Genomic DNA, 22,287 nt, shown 5'->3' on the forward strand with positions numbered 1-22,287 from the left:
ATAGATTGTGAAAAAAAATAAAAACTATTGTTAGGTTAAGAAAAAAAGAAAAAAATGCAAATGGAAATAGTTTCAAAAGGTCTTAGTTAGCTATAAATAAATGACTTTAAGATAATTATTTATCGATAATTCTATAATTTTCATAATATTATATTTTAGTGACAATAATAAATATGAATATTTATAGTGAATACTCTACGTAAATATTGTTAAAGACTTTAAGTGATCAACAATTTGATCTATATTATATAGTCACCCATGATTCTACTTACCATAATTTACCAGAAAAAAGTTAGTGCAAACTTCCTTTAGAATGAGATGCAAAAGAACGCTCTCATACCAAACCACATAATAAAGTTGGCTTTAATTGCACATAGAAGTGACATACGAGCGAGTTGAATTCAATATAAATTGATTAAAAACGAATTAAATAAAAATGGATAAATTATCCGACTCAACACATATTTAAAATGGGTATAACGAGTGACCCAATGAATAATATGGGTAACCATATTGCCCATATTATATTAGAAATCTTGTTAAAATCTTCATAAATTTTTTTTATCACTTCACTCCACCCCTACCAGCCCCCCCCCCCCCCCCGCCAAAAAAAAATTAAAGAAATTTTACCAAAACTTCATTTTTTTAAATAAAATAAAATTACCACCCTACCACTTACCCCCTACCAGCCCTCCCCCCTCCACTTCCAAAAAAGAATTACCACACCCCCTTAACCTCCCCCCCCCCCCCCCCCAACACCCCATACAAAAAAATATTAACAAAATTTTATTTTTTTCATTAATATTTTTAATTTCTTTTGAAAAAAAAATATCACCCACCCCGCTAGAACCCTCCCTCTTCCCCTTACCCCTACCACCCCCTCCCCCAATCCCCACCACCCCTATCCCAATTTAAATGTAAAAAAAAAAGTTACATGTTTTTTTATAAAAAAAAAGTTTTAAGAAAAAATACTTTCTTACTATCCAACCCTTTATCACTTTTTTTTATTTGCTTTTACCTATTTTATCTATTTAACTACCCATTTTAAAATGGGTAATATGGGTATTACTCATTTTTTTACCCATTTTCAAATAAATTGGATACCCAGTTCATTTAATATGGGTAATATAAACATATTATTTACCTATTTTTTCACTCCTACACATAATCTTTTGTAACAAGACTAGCATATTAAAGAAGGCTTGAAAGAAAAGTTTATCATCTCAGCCTCCTTGTTAAATATCCTGCATCGGAAAAGCTATTCCTTTATGGAGAGACCCCCCCTCTGTAATTGCATCTAAAGAGCCTAAAGTGATATTCTTCTCATCCAACTAAAAGATATCCGATGGGACAACAACTGTCGCGTAAGAATCTCAGCTTGGATGTTGCGATAAACATAACTGTCACTATCCTTTTGAGCATTCGACTATTGCTAAATACATGGTACATGTACTTGTCCATTCAGTACTCGCCAATAACAGCCACATGTTTATCTTTTTCTAATGTCAAATGCATTAATGCATGCAACATCGACTTAAAAATAATGGTACGACACAGTGTCACATGTTCATCTTCTTTAGTGATTCATTTAGATGCAAAATATAGGTACCATCTTGTTTTAGGGAAAAAAGTTACATTTATATCATATACAAATGATACCTATCATGCAATTTGCTCGGTGAGGAAACTAACAAGAAAAAGGAGATCTTTCTCTCTACTAGATACATCCTCTATCAAAAATGTATAAGTTGTTAAGAATTATTTTGATTGATGACATCTTATTTTATTTCATTTTTCATATCCATACTTGTTTTACATTTAGTGATTGGTTAATTCAAACTACCTTATTAGTCTCTCTCTCTCTTTCTCTCTCTCTCTCTCTCTATATATATATATATATATATACACACACACACACACATATATATGTATATATATATATACATATATATGTATATATATATATACATATATATATGTGTGTATATATATATATGTATATATGTATATACATATACATATATATTTACATACATATGTATATATCTATTTCGCATGAAACCAAATCAGGGAAGATAGCCCGTGTAGCCGCAACTCCTGGATCTTCAGGGTTATTGAGAAAGAAAAGAGAAGAAGTTGCTGCTATTTCATATGGGGGAAGGAAAACCCCCAGAAGTTCATCATATTCCCAAGGTCGTTCCCGGCCTTCCCCAAAATCCTACCAATCTTGTTGCACGCAATCTAGTCATCCAAATAAACAGAATGCTACCTCAATTTTTCCAAACGTCCAAGCTCCCGTATACCAAAGTCCGCCCCTCAATTACCAATGTCCATCTCCCATTTACCCAAATCATCCTCCACCCTATCCAATTTAAACTCCCTACCAAGGTGTTTCCCCCAACTGCGCTAACATACAATCAAGCTACCGAGTACACCCTCATGTTTATCAAGTCCAAGATCCACTGTACCAAAATCCTCCTCCGAATTACCAAGCTCTATCGCCAAATTACCAAACAAATCCATATCCCAGAAGCCAAGCTCCCCGTCCAAATACCAGAAATTATCAACAGGTGTCGCTTCCTCAACAAAACCTTTAAGGAGCTTTACTGCACTAGCTGAAAGCCGTACCAAACTGTATGAGAGACTGGCTACGGCAAGATACATCCACCCTATGGGGCCCAAACTCATAGATGTCAATTCAAAGTTCAACAAACCCGATCAGAGATGTGCTTATCATTCCAACAGCGTCGGGCACAATATTGAAGATTGTATCAACCACAAGCACAAAATTCAGGATCTGATTGATTAGGAGATAGTCTCTCTCCAACTGGCGGCACCAAATGTCAACACAAACCCGTTGTTGAATCGTGGAAGAAACAATGTGAATATGATCGAGACAGATGAAGACTGGTGCGGAACGAAGATGATTACTCCCATCGTTCACGATGATTTGGAAAGGGTTGTCTCTTCTTTAAGAGTCTAAGAGAAGAGAGAGTTTGTTATTTTGACATCTTCAAAGGTTGTTGCCTTGGTGCCATCATAAACTCTCATCAAGACTAAGTTTGTCATTGAAACTGTTGCTGCTCAAGGCATGACCAGGTCTGGAAGGTGTTATACTCATGACGAGCTTGCTCTCGGAGGACAGAAGAAGGATCAGGCTAAGAGGCCGATAAGCGCGGAGGATTTCTGGAGGAGAATGCAACCAAAAGATTACTCCATAGTTAAGCATTTGGAAAATACCCCAGCTCAGATATCCGTATGGGCCCTGCTGATGAGCTCTCAATTCCACAGACAGGCCTCAATGAAAGATCATGATGACACGTACGTACCCACAGGTACAAGCTGTGATAACGTGGCCGCCATGATTCATCAGGTTATTCGAGGGCACCAAATTAGCTTTTGCGATGATGAGTTGCCTGTTGAAGGGAGGTCAAATAACAAGACGCTGCATATCGCTGTGGTATGCTGAGAAAAATTTGTCAACCGCGTCTTAGTAGATGATGGATCTGGTCTTAATAGTTGCCCGTTGTCGACGTTAAGACAACTAAAGTTTGACCTTGGGAAACTGGAGCAAAACCAGGTCTACGTGAGAGCCTTTGATGGGGTTTAGAGAGATACGTTGGGAGTAGAGAATTTGACCATTCAAATGGGCCCCTCATAATTCGGCACGCAATTTCAAGTATTGGATATCGATACCACTTTCAACCTTCTTCTGGGAAGGCCGCTCATCCATATGGCTGGGGCCGTCCCCTCTACTCTCCATCAGATGATGAAGCTAGGTGGAAGAATAAAGAGTTGGTTATTCATGGCGAGGGGAGTCACCTTGGGAGGCAGGTGCCGATCATTGCTCGAGGTACAGTCTTTTACACGGTGGAGCTGGTAAATGCCACCGGCGAATACTTGGCCCCACAAACCCCTATACCTGCGTGTACAAGATTATAGCCACTGTGATGCTACAAAATGGTTTTGAGTCAGGTTTGGTTTGGGAAGAGATTCCCAAGGAATTATTGAGCCTGTTCCAGTTCTTGTTAAAGGATCCAGATATGGTTTGGGGTGCATCCCCACAGATGATGTCATGAAGATGAAGAAGAAAAACGATCAAGCATTGGCTAAACCGATCCGACATCTGTAACAATCCTTTCCAATTCGGAAGTGTGCCTAACATGAAGACCTTAGAGAAGGAATCTGTGACCTCTTCGAGGAAATCGATGTTGTTGTTGAGGAGAAGGTCGAGCTAGATGGTATTCGCGATGCTGAACCAGGGGAGGTGATGCGGAACTGGACCTCACGCCGATCCTGATACCCCGAACTCTTCGGTAGAAAGGTGTCATTTCATGAACATTAAAATCGGTGGTAGTCCAGAGAGGCCCGAGACCCACCATTTTTGCATTTTCTTAACTATTCTAATTTTTGAATTTTCATTATGATGTTCAAAAAAGGCATCATGGCCCATGCCATGGCCTAAGGTTGCATTGTTTTTAAATTAAAGCCTTTTTGTTTTTAACTTTATTTATTTAGTTGTTTGTTATACCTTACTCTCCCAATTTTTTCTGTTTATGATTACAATGACATAAGTTACAGACCTCCAATGTCATGTCATGTCACGAGCTAAATGAACAAAATGAGACAAGTGACGACAAGGTTGATGATTTTGATGAAGAAAGTGAGTAACTAGATTATGTTGCCAAGGAATTTCGGCAGTTCGAGAATCATCATAAATCAAATCTAGAGGAAACGAAAGGGTGAATTTGGGAGATTCAGAATGTGTTAAAGAGGTTAAGATCAGTATCAACCTAAATGAAGCTCAAAAAGAAGGCCTAATTTATTTGCTTGCTGAATATATTGATCTGTTCATTTGGGAAGTCGGTGACATGCAAGGGTTGAGTAGCGATGTCGTATCTCACAAGCTGCCGATTAACCTGGGGTTCGATCTGGTGAAGCAAAAACTCAACAATTCAAGCCTGAACTGAGTTTGAAGATTAAGGAAGAGATCACCAAGCAAATAGAGTCCTGATTGGTGAAAGTGACACAATATCAAACTTAGCTGGCCAATGTTGTTCCGGTCGCCAAGAAAGACGGGAAAATCAGGATTTGTGTTGACTATAGAGATCTCAACAAAGCTAGCCCAAAGGATAATTTTTCGTTGCCGAATATTTATATTTTGATTGACAACTGTGCTAGGCATGAGATGAAGTCGTTTGCGGACTGTTACGCAGGCTATCACCATATTCTGATGGATGAGGAAGACGCTGAAAACATGACTTTCATTACACCGTGGGGTGTATATAACTACAGGGTGATGTCGTTCTACACCTACATGAGAAGTATGACGACCATTTTTCATGACATGATCCATAAGAAGATTGAAGTAAACGTGGATGATGTCATAATCATGTCCCGCAAGAGTTCGGACCACTTGACACATCTAAAGATATTCTTTGATCATCTGCGTCATTAAGACTTGAAGTTAAATCCCGCCAAATGAGATTTTGATGTTCCAGCCGGGAAGTTGTTGGGATTTATAGTCAGCAGGAGGGGTATTGAGCTCGGACCTTCAAAGATTAAAGAAATTCAAGAGCTACCTCTGCCAAAGACGAGAAAAGAGGTGATGAGTTTCTTAGGAAGGTTAAACTACATCAGTCGATTTATAGCTCAACCAATTGTGGTGTGCGAGCCTATTTTAACGCTGCTGAGGAAAGACGCCCCGACAAAGTGAACTAAAGAGTATCAGACTACTTCTGACGCTATCAAGAACTATTTGTCAAATCCACTAGTATTGGTTCCTCCGCGAGAAGGGAGTCCTTTGTTGCTGTACTTGTCTGTCTCAGATAGAGCATTCGGATGCATACTTGGTCAACACGATGAGACAAGAATAAAGGAAAGGGCTATCTATTGTATAAGCAAGAAGTTTACTCCATATGAGTCTCGTTACACTTTGTTGGAGAGAACGTGTTGTGCTTTGACGTGGCTTCACCAGAAGTTGAGACATTATTTGTCTTCTTATACTAAATACCTCATTTCCAGAATGCATCCACTGAAGTATATCTTCCAGAAGGCAATGCCGATCGAAAAGTTAGCTAAGTGGCAAATTTTGTTGAGTGAGTTTGACATTGTGCATATGACTCAGAAAACAATAAAGGCACAACCTTTGGCTGATCATCTTGCAGAAAATCCTGTTGATGAAGAGTATGAACCGCTTAAGACTTATTTTCATGATGAAGAAGTGTCATTTGTGGGTGAGGATATTTCTGAAGAGTATCCAGGTTGGAGATTATTCTTTGATGGAGCGGCAAATCATCAAGGTAAAGGTATTGAAGCGGTCTTAGTGTCACAATCCGATCAGCACTATCCCATAGCGACTAAGCTTCGATTTAATTGCACGACTAACATGGCCGAATACGAAGCTTGTGTTCTTAGTTAGAAAATTGCCATCGACATGAATGTCTATGAGTTGTTAGTTATTAGAGACTAAGATCTTTTGATTCATCAAGTCCAAGGAGAATGGTCTGTGTAGAACCCAAATTATACCTTACGTACAGTACGTGCAGAAGTTGTGCAAAAGATTTCATAAGATCAAGTTCAGACATACTCCTAAAATATAGAATGAATTGGCCGAGGCTCTTCCCACCATCTCTTTGATGATTAAACATCCGGACACAAATTATATTGATTTTCTGGATAAAGAGTTGAAAGGACATCCACTCCATTGTTCCCATGTTGAAACCTTTGCCTTGGTGTTTTGATATAAAGAAGTATTTCAAATCTAGAACTTATCCTGAAAATGCTACGGCCAACCAAAATAAGTCGATAAGCCGTGTGCCTCTCAATTTGTTTCTAAGTGGATAAGTACTTTATAAGAGGACTCCAGATTTGGGTCTTCTAAGATATAGTAATGCTGTTGAAGCTGTGAAGCTTATTGAACAAATACATGCTGGAGTTTGTGGTACGCATATGAACGGGATCACTTTGGCAAGAAAGACCCTACGAGCCGGGTATTTCTGGATGACTATGGAGAATGATTGTTGCAAATTTGTGCAAAAATGCAACAAATGTCAAGTGCACGGTGATTTGATCAAAGTGCCACCTCATGAACTTAATTCTATGAGTTCACCTTGTCCATTCGTAGCTTGGGGAATGGATGTCATCGGTATGATAGAGCCATCCATTTCTAATGGACACAGATTCATTTTGGTCGCCATTGATTATTTCACAAAGTGGGTGGAAGCAGCTTCTTACAAGTCGGTAACCAAAAAAGTGGTGGATGATTTTTTTGCAACAATCTGATATGTAAATTTCGGGTGCCAGAATCCATTATTAATGATAATGGTGCAAATCTCAGCAGTCACTTGATGAGAGAGATATGTGAGCAATTTAAGATTACTCATTGAAATTCAACTGCTTATTGTCCCCAAATGAACGGAGCTGTAGAGGCCGCCAATAAGAATATCAAAAGGATTTTAAGAAAAATGATTCACAAACATCGAGGTTGGCATGAGATGTTAACATATGCTTTATTGGGATACCGCACGACTGTCTGAACATCGAGTGGTGCTACGCCTTACTTACTAGTATATGGAACAGAGGCAGCCATACCTGCTGAAGTTGAGATACCGTCATTGAAAATCATCCAGGAAGATGAGTTGAGTAATGCTGAATGGGTGAGCAAGCAGATTGATCAATTAACTTTGATTGATGAGAAGAGAATGGTTGTCGTGTGTCATGGTCAGTTGTATAGGCAGAGAATGAGATACGTAGGCGGCCTCTGTAGGCTTCGGTCACCCCATTTACCCCTTTTAATATTTTCTTGTATTTGAACTATGTTCGACCTGAATTCTCAAGAATGAGATACGTAGGCGGCCTATGTCAGCCTCGTTCGGTTTCTCTGTAGTTTTTCTTACTTTGTCAACTTTTGAGGAGGGGGAACGACGTTTGACCTGATTCCTGCCTCAACAGGTTATGTAGAAGCCACAAGGGTTCGGTCATATCTCCCGTTAATATTTCTATTCCTCTTGTCCTGTTGCATTTTTTTATTTTGATAAAAGTAAACATCAAGAAGAGCATAGAAGACGATGTCAAGAGAAATAAGAGCATACAACATGAACTTTCCTTTATGTTAAGATCAAATGAAGAATACATTAAAGATTATATTGCAAACACAAGACATAACCTTTATTTGCTTTACGTCGAACCAATCGAGTTAACGACAAATGAAAAGGAGAATAACTCAGTGTCGACACGATGCGGACGACGTCAAAAGAGATGCAACACAAGGTGGAACTTTTCTTGGCAGCGAACTGGGACATAGTCCAAAGAGGACTGTCAAACTTTTAGGACGCGAGCAGATGAGCGACTTCCACCTCAATCAAACCACACCCCTATTAAAAGGCATGTGGTTTTTTTTTGGTTTTTGTCAGTTTCGGTCTCGCATCCTGAAATTTTTTTATTTGCTGGAGAAAAATTTCCAATCTGAGTGACAATGCACCAAGAGTTTGGAAATTATGTGCGTGTAAGTTCTTACCTATGGATGTGAGCGCACAACATTCATGGCTAAGAGGTTATAAGCCTCCTTTTCATACTCGTTTAATTTGTCACTAATCTAAAACCAAAGGTTATCTAGCGTGATAGATTTTTTTTTTCAACCGATCTAGTAGAACTATAAACAGTCTGATTCCTGAAGTTTAAGGATATGTAGGCGGGTTCAATGTTAAAACTCGGTTGTATTCCACCATTTTCTCTTAAATCTTATTCTCAAGCATTTCAGTGCCTTCATAATTCGGTATTAGGATGACTTTTGAATTTTTTTCAAAATCGTTCATTAAATCAAGCATATCGAACTGCAAGTGGCCTGAGTTCTCGTATAGTCTGAGATATGTAGTAAACCCGTATCTAGGGTTCTCCATAATTTCCGAAATCTATATCAAATCTTGTTGAAAAGATGATTTTGTGGTCGGTCAAAATTGGATTGGTCAATTTAATTTTCCTTGAATTGCAGGGACCAATCCTTGTAAAATGAGTGACAGTTGTTGAAAATCGGTTTTGGCTATCTACGATAAATTAATTCACGAGCTTCTTAAGATTCCAAGCGATATAAAATAATAGATATTTTGTGACATTCAAATATACCTTACAAAACATATATATGTAAGCATATTTTTAAGAATGTGTGAATATCGTCTTAAAAACTTTCTTTTTTGTTTGAATGTTTTACTAACGAGTTATGCAATAGTTTATTCTCTATTTTTGAACTAACTATTTTAATTATGTCAATTATTTTGTCTCGTCGAAGTTAAGAGTCTTATTTGATTAATTCGTAGTGATATTTTTTTATCCTTCAAGTTTGTTTGGATCAACTAAATTTGGGCTTGTTCTTTTATTATCAGCAGCTCACTCCGCCCATTTTATTTTTCCCACCTTCCCAGCCCAATAATTCCAGCCTAAAATTTCCTCCATTTTCCATCAGCCCGTGCAAACCTTAACATTCCCAGCCCAACATTAAGTTATTTCTAGTTACTCAACCCCTTTTTATTTTATATCTAACCCTTCTTTTACATCTTCCCAGCCCAACGCAAAAACCCCTAAATCATTCATTCTCTCCCGATTGACCCCACCGCCCAAGTTCTTCTTCCCTAGAAAATTGAAACCCAGGAGTTTCTGTAGCTTCAACAAGTATGAAATCCAATTTCACGCGTTCGTCCTTTTCCCTCTTCCAAATCGCACGTGGAAAGAAGGAAGCAACGGATACCTGCAATTTTGCTCTATCCGTAGGACCTCTACAGCACACAAGACATGCGGAATCGTCCTTTGTGTTGTAGTATCGAGCTATGTCACTTGCCTAGGACGAAGGGTCGATCTCGACCCTCCACCTCCCCTAAAATCCGTTCGAATAGCCTGGAATCGAGGGAATATTCAATTTTTTTTGGATAAGGTTTTGAATTTGAATTCCAAATGGGCCGAAAAGTTCTGGAATTTTCTCTTCGTTCCCTCCCTTTGGCAAAAAACCCTAATTCATGGCCTTTATATTGTCTCTTTTTCTTTCCAGCAATGGATTTTGATCTTAGTTGTTCCTTACATAACAAGAAAAAACAAATTGCTATCCAGACTTCCATTCTTTCGCTCGTGTTCAGTTTCTCGTGTTGAAGTCTGTTCTAGCTCGTCATTTCTGTTTCGCTACCCCTCAAGAGGTAACCTTCTCTTAATTTTGAGTTTGTTTATGTCGGTTGAACATGTATTTCCTTGCGATTACCTTATAAATTTGCCTGAGTGTGTTCCGTCTAAATTATTTCCTTCATCTTACTTCTATAAAATGAGTAACGTGCGCTTCGCTTTCAGTGTAGTTCGATGACTCAGTTCGGTCCGTCTTTTATTTTAATTTTTAGTTCGTGGCGTTTCTTCTTTGCTATTTACTCGACTTTATTGACATGATGGTATCTTCTTCCTTGTGTAAAAAATGATTTTAGTGCATCTTTTGTTAGTTGTATATGTTTGAAAAGATTTATCCCATCATCCTTGAGTTTAGATTTGGTTTTAGATCACTAACTCTGCCCCTAATTGGTTCAGTTCAGAATTATTGTGACTATCGTGTGGTGCGAATGATTTTTCCATCTTGTTCATTTGGTCCCATTTGAATTTATTTATGCTTTCAATGTTCGATGGAGATTTTGTTTATGGTTTTGCCGCATTTGCTGTTAGCATTCCTGTTTTTTACTGCTACAATTACCGTAGTTTTTGTGTAGCAAATCTCCGCATTTAAAAATTCCCACAAATGGAAGTGAATAAAAGTTGACTGATACTTTTTTGGAAAATAAAAGAAAAAAATAATAAAAATAAATGAATCATTGAAGTCTAGCAATGCAGTGAGTCTTTTTTGATCGAATTTGGTTCACTGTTTATCAAGATATCTTACAAATATATATGTATATTTGATTCTAAAATGCATGAGTCGTGAACCGTTTTGTCTTTCTTAGAGTGTCAAGTGCTAGTTCGTTTATGCAAGGGGTCAGATCTCAAGTCTTGTTGTTCACTGAAAAAGTTTTTTTTTCTAAATTATTAAGTGCTTAGCTTCTTTGTTAAGTTGGACTCGTAGGCCGATTTCTCAAGAATGACCAAGAATTGGACCTTCTTGATAATAAAGTATTCACTTTCTAGTATAAAGTTTAATTCCCTAATAAATTTAGTGCCTGTCTGCTCCTCGATGTGTCTATAGTGTTGCTCATGTGGGGGTTATTTTGTCTTAAGTATGAGTTTGTTCTTAAATCGTCCTCGTTTAAATGCTCTGTATGTACTAAATTCGTTAGCGTTTGATTTAGATATTTTTTATGAAGAAGTAGTATGTGAGATATATCACTGGTCAGTCAATAACATGATTTTTCTTTCAATACTATGAGTTACTCTAAAACATACACTATTTGCTTAGCTCTTCATGCCAACGTAGTCGTGTTTTATTCTAGTCGATTTAATTTTTCCTATTTCATGAGCATTTCGATTATCTTAATGCTTGTTAACTCGTTTGGATAAAGTTGGGACTTTATATCATTAGTCAAAAATGGTGATTATATTTGCCTAAGGATTCAATATAAACATGCGTACTTCCTTGTTTTACCTGCCAATTCTCAAAGCTTTCTAGAATTGTATGTTAAAAGTTGTTTGGAATTTTTTTTCTTTTTCCTCGTGTCTTAGTTATACTAATTTAAAATTTCATCATTAAGATTGCCTGGAGTATGAGCATACTGACATTAAGCACAATGTACATAATATTTTGTTTTATCATATATCTTGTTTAGATTGTAAGGCTAAACATAATAGCCTGGTAGCTTGTTATATGAGTTTAGGTTTTGGTCCGATATTAATGTATTCCTCCCCGTCTATCTTAAATGCAATCAATGCCAAACTCAACTAGGAATAAGTGATCAGCCGTATGACGATGGGAACTGTAAATAATAGCTTATTTGTCGATGTATTTTGGTTATTTTTAAAGCCAAATTTAACTTTTTAGCCAACTACGTTAGTTGCTGGAAAACCGTAGGTTAACGGAATGTCTTAGGTGCATTCAAACCTTCCTAAGACATTAATATGAATCACGAGCCCCCTAAAAGAATTTCAATTGATTTTTCTCTGTTTAATCTTTTGAAAAATCAAGTTTTCTTAATTATCCTCAAAAATTAAGTGGCAACTCTAAAAAGTTCAAAAACCCTTAGAAAATATATGTTTTTCCTCTTTTAGATAAAGCAACATGAATATATTTATATATACATATATGTATATTTATACATACATATATGTATATACATATATATATATATATATATGTATGTATGTATGTATGTATGTATGTATTTATGAATGTATATATATATATATATATATATATATATATATATATAAATATATATATAAATACATACATATATATAAAAACATATATATATACATACATATATATATATATATATGATAGGAATAAACAATGACTAACTATTCATTCGATGAAAACTCCTAAAACACCCACAATTAGCACAAACAGTTTCTTCTTTAGTTCCATCATCACCCTTCTTCACAAATTCACGACATCCATCAACGGAATAGTCACCAAACATAGTATCATGTTTTTTAGGCATATACCATATTTTAACGTCATATCACCATTTGGATTTTAGCTTGTGTTGCTTGTCATTTTTTTTTGGCTAAAGCATTAAGGGTAAAGTTTTAGTTTTTGCCTTTTGGTTTGAGTTTAAACGGTCTTTAATACTATGAATAATTGTTTAATTTTCAACAGAGAATTAATTTTCTATGACATAATTTGTGATGAGATTATCTGCAATAAAGTAAAATTACATAAGTGATGCTACATTAAAACATTGTGTAAATTGTGTTTTTAATGTTACCTCGCTTTTGTAAATTCACTTTATTATAGATAATCTGATCACGAATTAGTTCAATAGAAAATTAATTGTGTGTTGAAAATTAAACTACTATTCACACTATTAAAAACCGTTTAAACTCAAACCAAAAGGAAAAAACTAAAACTTCACCCTTAAAGAATTAGCCAAAAAAAAAAAACAAATGACAAGCAACACAAGCTATAATTCAAATGGTAATATGAACATAAAATATGGTATATGACTAACAATCATGCTACTAAGTTTGGTGACTATTCGGATGATAGATGTTGTGAATTTGTGAATAAGAGTGATGATAGAACTAAAAAAGAAACTGTTTGTGCTAATTGTGGGTTTTTTAGAAGTTCTCATCGAATGAATAGTTAGTAATTGTTTCTTCCTATTATATATATATATATATATATATATATATATATATATAAGATTAAATCAAGTTAAATTAATCAACTTAACTTTACATACATAATACATAACAGTGACTATATGTGCATGATACATAACAGTGACTATATGTGCATGATACATAACAGTGAGTAGATGTGCATAAAACATAACATTAACTTAATGACAAATTATATACAATATATCAGAAACATACCTTTGGAATAACATTGACTTGTTGTTCACCCTCGTTAATAGAAACACTAACACCATCCTCAGCTACATCCCCCACATTATCAGTGACTTGATGTTCACCCTCGTTACCAGAAACACCAACACCATCCTCAGCTACATTCCCCACATCATTAGTGACTTGATGTTCACCCTTGTTACTAGAAATATCAACATCATCATCAGCTACACCACCCATATCAACAAGATCAATCCGTATTTTTGGAGATTTTTTTTTCGTAAAATGAATTTTTCTTGAATTAGTCTCAACCTTGATGTTTTCCTAGCGTCGAGATTGCATCAACTGGGAGTGATTTTCCTTTATCAATATAACCAGTTACTTAAACTTCTTGTAAACCGTGAATTATAAATACATTTAGGATAAATATAAATTAAATATGAGAATATATATGAAAACAATTAACTTACGTAATTTTTCAAATGATCTTTCAACCCTTCAATATTTGGAATTACATAGTTGACTTTTTGAGAATCTTTAGAACCATGTACATCAGTAGCCGGGGTCGGAGGCACGTCTGGAATAGAAACATGTACATCAACAGTCGGGGTCGGAGACACAATTGATTGATCACGTTGATTGGCTTCTAAAAGCATTGTTTTATGTTTAACCACTTTTTTTCTTCTTTTTAGGGGTGGTGGAGGAGATGTATCAAACACTCTAGAAGATCTCCTCAATAACTGTTCGGGTGTTTTGGTGGAGAAATCATCAAAATCATCTTCGTCATTTGGTTGTACTAAGAGTGGTAAAGAAGGAGGAGCATGTTCAACTTCAACTAAGTCAAAAGCTTCAAGTTCCTCCGCTGTTGGGACAATGTTTGAACATGCATTTTGAATGTATCACAACACAGAAAATAATTTAAATGTTAAGACAAGACATAATGTATCACAACACAGAAAATAATTAAGACACAACACAATGTATCACAACACATAAAATAATGATATTAAAAACACAAACTTGAAATATTTAATTTTCACAGTAAAAAAGGATTTAATTTTACCTCTTGGGAAATGCTAGACATAAGCATTTCAAACTATTCCTTACACACTTCTCCAATTACACATTCTTGGGATGACAATCCATTCTTTCATTAGCAATTTCAAAATTCAACTAGGATTCACATTCGTATATCCATATGTTTAGTGCATACGGCAGTCCATATAATTGATACAATTTTTTGATAACATCAAAATCCTGTCTAAGTGAACTGATGAGCTTTGAGAATGAATGATGACCCCAAGGATAATCTCGATATCTACCATCTGGAACCATTAGAAAATTCACAATAGACATAATTGTATCATCAAGATTAGTCAAGAAGAATGTACGAATAAAGAACAATATAGACGTTTGGAGTGCATCCTGATCGTTCTCCTAGTTGCCCATCTTAAATTGTTGGACTAGTTTATTCTCGGTAATACTATTAACTGCACTAGAAAAATACTTCAGGAATAACATACAGGGAGTTGATTCTGGGTATTGGAAATCATTGGTATTGCCTTTGACTTTAACTCCAGTTATGATTGAAAATTCATCAATACCAAATTTCAGGGTACACGTATTCGCATGTCTAATATCTAACACATTAGAGTTGCCTTGTTCCAACTCTAACAACAGCAAGCACTTAGTGATTTGACCTGAAAATTACATTTAGTAATATCTAAATAGGGTCCAAATATTTAGCCCTAAACAGTTAGAATACATCTCCCTCATAGAGTCTTGAAAATCCTTCAGAAAATTGTTGCTAAAATTGACAGTAAACTTTATGAGATCTGTTGGTATCTTTTTTTATCTTTTACTTGAGTGGCTGCAATTTGAAAAAAATATAATTTTTAATGATATTGAATATACATACTAAATAAAACAACAAATCCCTTTATGATAGATGATACAATTTTCAAAGATTCATGATACATAAAAAACATCTCATACACATTTAATTCATTTATCATTGAAATGACTAAATACAATAACACATTATAATGATATGTATCAAACGTACTATATCTTTCAAAACAATTTAAGGAAGAAAAAAAAGACATACCCTAAGAAATGTGGGTCTGAAAATAATAGTTGTTGATATTTTTCTCTTTTTTGGGGGGTATTTTTGCAACCTTTCATTTAGAAAATTATGAAATATCTTTGTTTGGCTCCTTCCTCAAATTCAAAGGATCATGCGAAGAATTTTTTTCTATTTTCTTCGTAATCTTTATCATCAGAATCATATATTCTTCGATTCGTAACATGATCCATATATATGAGAGAAGATAACGATGAACAAGAGTAAATATAACATTAAAAAATTGACTTTATGTTCGGATGGAGTAGGAAGAAAAACAAGAGTCAAAGAATAAACGGATGTATCATACAAATTTCAGAAAGTGCAATTTTCAAAATTCAGATTTATGTTGTTAAGAAATGTGTTTGATTGAGAGGGTAATAATTTGAAATTCAAAATTTATATATTGAGTGTAGTTATGGATAAAAAGGATTCAGTTGATTGAGTCTATTTGTGGAGAAAAAATAGGCATGACATAGGGATGAAACGTGTGTCAGATGAGAGAGAGTGTTATGTATCTACAATATTACGATTACAAAGTAAAAAAGGAATTTAAATAATTTTTATTAAAAAGTAGGGAAAATTAGAGAATAATAAACTTATAGTTGTATATTTAAGTTATTTTTCCATTAATAAATGCACAACATGTCATTACACATAAATGTTTTCTCATCCTATCATATCCCTTATTGAGAATAGGGAGTTTGAGATGATGAACAATGCAATTAAAAATTGTACTAGCAACATTATAAGTTGTACTATAAACTTGGACGAGTTTGATTGGTCATTGAATATAATTTTATTTTCAGTGTGAAAGTATGTCTACACGTGGATTGCACTTCTTTCTCATCAAACCACGTGTAAATTATCACTTAATTTTATTTCCTTCATTTGCATATGACACTGTTTTCTTCAATTGATTTCCAATTTCACATAATTTCTCTCTCTAAAACTATACAAATTTTCTTTTTAATGGTTCTCAAATTTCATCATGCTTCATTAATCCAAGTCTATTTGAGATGACAGAAAGTCTCAAGGGTCCATGGAAAGCTCCTTGGAAAAGCATGGCATCAACAAAGGTGAAATGTTTTACTTGGCTATTTAATTATGTTTTTTTTTAGGTTATAAAGCAATCTTTGTTATTCAGGTGCAATCTTACGAGACGTATAGCAAATTTTGTGTTCTGCCATTAAAATTTATATTTCATGGTTAACTTACTTTAAGAATTGGTGCAACAAAGGTGTTTAATAGTATCTTTTAACCAAGTAAAAGACTTCTACATTTTTTTCGTACAAATATCATTCTTCATTTATACATTTGATATTTACATGATATTTATATTGTAGGGTTATTATTTTCGAAAATAACAAGCAAATCTGAGGGGATGTGTAGTGATGGATCATTGTAAAATGGAGCAAAACAAAGCAATGTGAGACTCAGAGCATGTCTTTTCATCTTTGTGTGAGATGTCGTATGTTTAAGGTACAGTGAAATACTTTATTCTTAATGTTCAAGAACGATATGCACTTGATGATCACACCTTAGTGAGCTTCTCTTTTCTATATTTGTTCATATTTATTCTAGATTGTACATCACTTCATGTACTTAAATAATGGCTGCATTGGTATTAATCTACATGGTTTGGTAATCTAGAAAGTGAGTACTAAATACCTATGCAGAACAAAAAATTCATTCACTCTTTCATTACATGCTTACAGATGGGGACTAAGATATAGAGGGTTGTTGTGATTAGTTAATTCTACTAAGAGCCACAGAATCAGTATCTTCTATGTTCATTATGGTTGTGTTGACACATTATTGGACTTAATCTAGAGAGATAATGCATATCTTTAGAAAAGATTGAAAACTACATATAAGATGTAGAATCTCTTTATGGTGTAAAGTCTTTCGAGAAAAAACTTACAATCATGGCAGACTATATCACAATTATGGCATACAATATCACAATCATTTACAAGCTTTATGCAAATTTAAACATTAGTACAATAGACTTTGCATTTGGAGTTCATAGTTGCCTCTGTGAATATGAAAAATTTTCTTTCCCTCTTAGGTTTCTTTTAACTTTAAATCAAAGTTCATTCACTGACTTTTAAATTCTTGGAAAGATTGTTTCAATATGTTGATAAAGTTCGTCAATCATGTTGATTTTCTATTTTCAACTTATTCAATATATATTGTGTCCTTCATTTTTACAATCATCGATTAGGAATATATTTTTTATATGGTATTTGCACTTGACTACTTCAATGCCTCTCACGTTACTTCTGGTCCTTGATGTTGGTATTGACACATAGATAATACGTTCAACTCCATTTGCAGATAAAATTTTGAATCTAATATAGTATATTATCTAATTAATTCAAAAATCATCACCATATGATTGGATAACTCTATATTTTTAGCTTCTGATTTTCTTGTTTATTGTATCACTGTGTAAAGAATAACTTTATTCTTTTTGGAAGGCACTCTTATGGTTTTATTTCCATGCCATTTTTTAGTTGTCCAAGTACTTCTAAATTACTCGCCCTGTTCTCTCAAATATTATTCTCTCTTTGTTACTATTTTCTCTATGTTCACAGATGTATTTGTACCACAATATACATACTTTTTCAGAATGTTTCTTTTCATACTTATTTGACATAGCAACATTTTGTATAACAGAAATCCTTTCAAAAAGTGGTCTGAATTTTGTAGTATTCAAGCGATTTACTGATAAATTTTATGCATACATTGTGATATTTTCTTGGGAAGAAATCAGGGTGATCGTTCTTTTGTTTGATTAGCAACTATCATGCTATCATTTTTATTTTGAAAGATCTCTAATATTTAACCTACTTCAGATTTAAATTCTTGATAAAATATCAATTAAGATATACTATGATAGGTTCCTGATTTCATTTTGGGTGATGCTTATATGATGCTTGAAAATGCCGAGGCAACTAGATTAATCTGGAGACAATTATTCATTAGTATTTTTTAAAAAGAGATCTTATGTGTATTTAAAGGGTTATTGACCTGCCTCTAAGAACCAAAGGAGGGAATTCTATCTATCTATCTATCTATCTATCTATCTATCTATCTATCTATCTATCAATCAATCTATCTCTCTCTCTCTCTCACTCTCTCTCTCTCTTCCTATCATATATATATATATATATATATATATATAAAATGATAGGAAGAAACAATGACTAACTATTCATTCGATAAAAACTCCTAAAACACCCACAACTAGCACAAATAGTTTCTTCTTTAGTTCCATCATCACCCTTCTATATAAATTCATGACATCCATCAACCGAATAGTCACCAAATTTAGTAGCATGATTTTTGGGCTTATACCATATTTTATCGTCATATCCCCATTTTGATTGTAGCTTGTGTTGCTTGTCATTTGCTATTTATTTTTTTGGCTAAAGCTTTAAGGGTGAAGTTTTAGTTTTTGCCTTTTGGTTTGAGTTTAAACTGTCTTTAATGATGTGAATAATTGTTTAATGTTCAACACACAATTAATTTTCTATTGACATAATTTATGGTGAGATTATCTGTAATAAAGTAGATTTACATAAGTCATGCAACATTAAAACATTGTATAAATGGTGTTTTTAATGTAGCATCGCTTACGTAAATTTACTTTATTACAGATAATCTCATCACAAATTATGTCAATAGAAAATTAATTACGGGTTAAAAATTAAACTATTATTCACAATATTAAATACCATTTAAACTCAAACCAAAAAGGCAAAAACTAAAACTTCACCCTTAAAGCTTTAGCAAAAAAAAGAAGCAAATGACAAGCAACACAAGCTAAAATTCATATGGTGATATGAAGATAAAGTATGGTATATGCCTAAGAATCATGCTACTAAGTTTGGTGACTATTTGGTTGATGGATGTCGTGAATTTGTGTAGAAGAGTGATGATGGAACTATAGAAGAAACTGTTTGTGCTAATTGTGGGCGTTTTAGGAGTTTTCATCGAATGAATAGTAAGTCATTGTTTCGTCAGCCTGTACTTCGGTCTCGCTTCATTTACCCACATGGTAGTGGAAATGTACCAATTGATTTTCATCCTTTAAAGGCTCGAGTTATGCCAGTTAAGTACATTTTGAGGCCAGTTAAGCACCAATTGTTTTCATTGTGATTCTTGTCGGCGTCATTACTAAGAATGAATATTAACTATGATTGCAATCTTTATTTTACTAGCATAAATTTATGGTAATAATTTCTAGTATGTTTTTTACATTAGAAAAGAGAAGGAAGAATTTAAGTTGAATTCATTTTAAGAAATTGTGTAAGCTCTTATTTTCATATGGTTATCTACATGCTTGATGAAATAGAATTTTGATTTGTTTGATTAATTGTTTCTTGCAACATTACAGTAAGGAAAAGAGAGTAAATGTGTCTATTTGACTGTCAAACGCTTATATCATATCGTTTATTTACTTTGTCTTTTATTCATTAAGTTTTTATTTATAGCAAAAATTAACTTATAATTCAATTACTTAATAAAGTAAAAATTTTATATTCTATTATTGTGAGTTGGGTGTTTAATTATTTAAATATTTTTATTTTGTAAAACATGTTTTTGTTTCACATTAAAGCCATGCTTTTATTTCTTTAACTGAAAAATATAATAATAAAATAGCATGTTCATCTTTTGTTAAAGTAAATATATATATTTTTAAAAACAAACAAAACAATATCAATTGTTCTAAAAAAAATTAATGCCGAGTAAATTAAATACACTAAATAACATAATAGGTGAGATTTTTCAATTTTATTACAACACTTCTTGGTTTATTAAAAAAACACGCATAATGTATTTAAGTAGTTAAATTAAAATACATTAATATGCAATTCTTTTGTTGACAAAACACATTTTAAATTTATAAAATGTTACAATTTAAATATACAATTTATTTTATTAAAAGAATGAGTATTTGATTTAGATTGATACGTCACATTCTTTAAAATGTTGAATCAAGATTAAACGGTTGCTACCATCACCATACTTGAAAATGAAGTGATTCTTTCACTAAAAACAAAGATTGATTTTACTCAAAATTTCTAAAGTAATTCATTGAAAATTGATATAAATAATGATATAAATAAAATTGATGAGCTCTCAATTCCACAGACAGGCCTCAATGAAAGATCTTGATGACACGTACGTACCCACAGATGATGACATGAAGATGAAGAAGAAAAATGATCAAACATTGGCTAAATCGATCCGACATCTGTAACAATCCTTTTCAATCTGGAAGTGTGCCTAACATGAAGACCTTAGGGAAGGAATCTGTGACCTCATTGAGGAAATCAATGTTGTTGTTAAGGAGAAGGTCGAGCTACCTGGTATTCGCGATGCTGAACCAGGGGAGGTGTTATGGAACTGGACCTCCATGTCGATCCTGATACCCTTAACTCTTCGGTAGAAAGGCGTCATTTCATGCACATTAAAATCGGTGGTAGTCCAGAGAGGCCCGAGACCCACTATTTTTGCATTTTCTTAACTGTTGTAATTTTTGAATTTTCATTATGATGTTCAAAAAAGGCAACATGGCCCATGCCATGGCCTAAGGTTGCATTGTTTTTAAATTGAATCCTCTTTGTTTTTAACTTTATTTATTTAGTTGTTTGTTATACCTTACTTTCCTAATTTTTTTTATGATTACAGTGACATAAGTTACGGACCTCCAATGTCATGTCATGTCACGTGCTAAATGAACAAAATGAGACAGGTGACGACAAGGTTGATGATTTTGACGAAAAAAGTGAGTAACCAGATTATGTTGCCGAGGATTTTCGGCAGATCGAGAATCAGCATAAATCAAATCTAGAGGAAACGAAACGGTGAATTTGGGAGATTCAGAATGTGTTAAAGAGGTTAAGATCAGTATCCACCTAAATGAAGCTCAGAAAGAAGGCTAATTTATTTGCTTGCTGAATATATTGATCTGTTCATTTGGGAAGTCGGTGACATGTAAGGGTTGAGTACCGATGTCATATCTCACAAGCTGCCGATTAACCTGGGGTTCGATCCGGTGAAGCAAAAAACTCAAAAATTCAAGCCTAAACTGAGGTTCAAGTTTAAGGAAGAGATCACCAAGAAAATAGAGTCCTGATTGGTGAAAGTGACAAAATATCAAACTTGGCTGGCCAATGTTTTTATGGGCGCCAAGAATGACGGGAAAATCAGGATTTGTGTTGACTATAGAGATCTCAACAAAGCTAGCCTGAAGGATAATTTTCCGTTGACGAATATTTATATTTTAATTGACAACTGTGCTAGGCATGAGATGAAGTCATTTGTGGACTGTTACGCAGGCTACACCATATTTTGATGGATGAGGAAGACGCTGAAAAGACTACTTTCATTACACCGTGGGGTGTATATCACTACAGGGTGACGTCGTTTGGCCTCAAGAATGTGTTTTACCCCTACATGAGAGGTATGACGACCATTTTTCACGACATGAGCCATAAGAAGATTGAAGTGTACGTGGATGATGTCATAATCAAGTCCCGCAAGAGTACGGACCACTTGACACATCTAAAGAAATTCTTTGATCATCTGTCTCGTTAAGACTTGAAGTTGAATCCCGCCAAATGATATTTTGGAGTTCCAGTCGGGAAGTTGTTAGGATTTATAGTCAGCAGGAGGGGTATTGA

The 22,287-nt window shown here is 34.2% G+C and overlaps 1 protein-coding gene across 1 annotated transcript; it reads left to right on the top strand.

The window, feature by feature from the left end:
- Nucleotides 1-3,091: 3,091 nt before the first annotated feature.
- LOC138344387 (uncharacterized) lies at nt 3,092-7,284 on the top strand. Its single transcript, XM_069294712.1, has 7 exons — nt 3,092-3,460; nt 3,721-3,928; nt 3,976-4,053; nt 4,170-4,267; nt 5,045-5,324; nt 5,829-6,302; nt 6,869-7,284. The coding sequence occupies exons 1-7, from the start codon at nt 3,092-3,094 to the stop codon at nt 7,282-7,284; spliced, it is 1,923 nt and encodes a 640-aa protein (XP_069150813.1).
- The last annotated feature ends 15,003 nt before the right edge of the window (nt 7,285-22,287 follow it).

This window comes from Solanum lycopersicum, chromosome 1, assembly GCF_036512215.1.
Source record: "Solanum lycopersicum chromosome 1, SLM_r2.1".
NCBI classification, from domain to species: Eukaryota; Viridiplantae; Streptophyta; class Magnoliopsida; order Solanales; family Solanaceae; genus Solanum; species Solanum lycopersicum.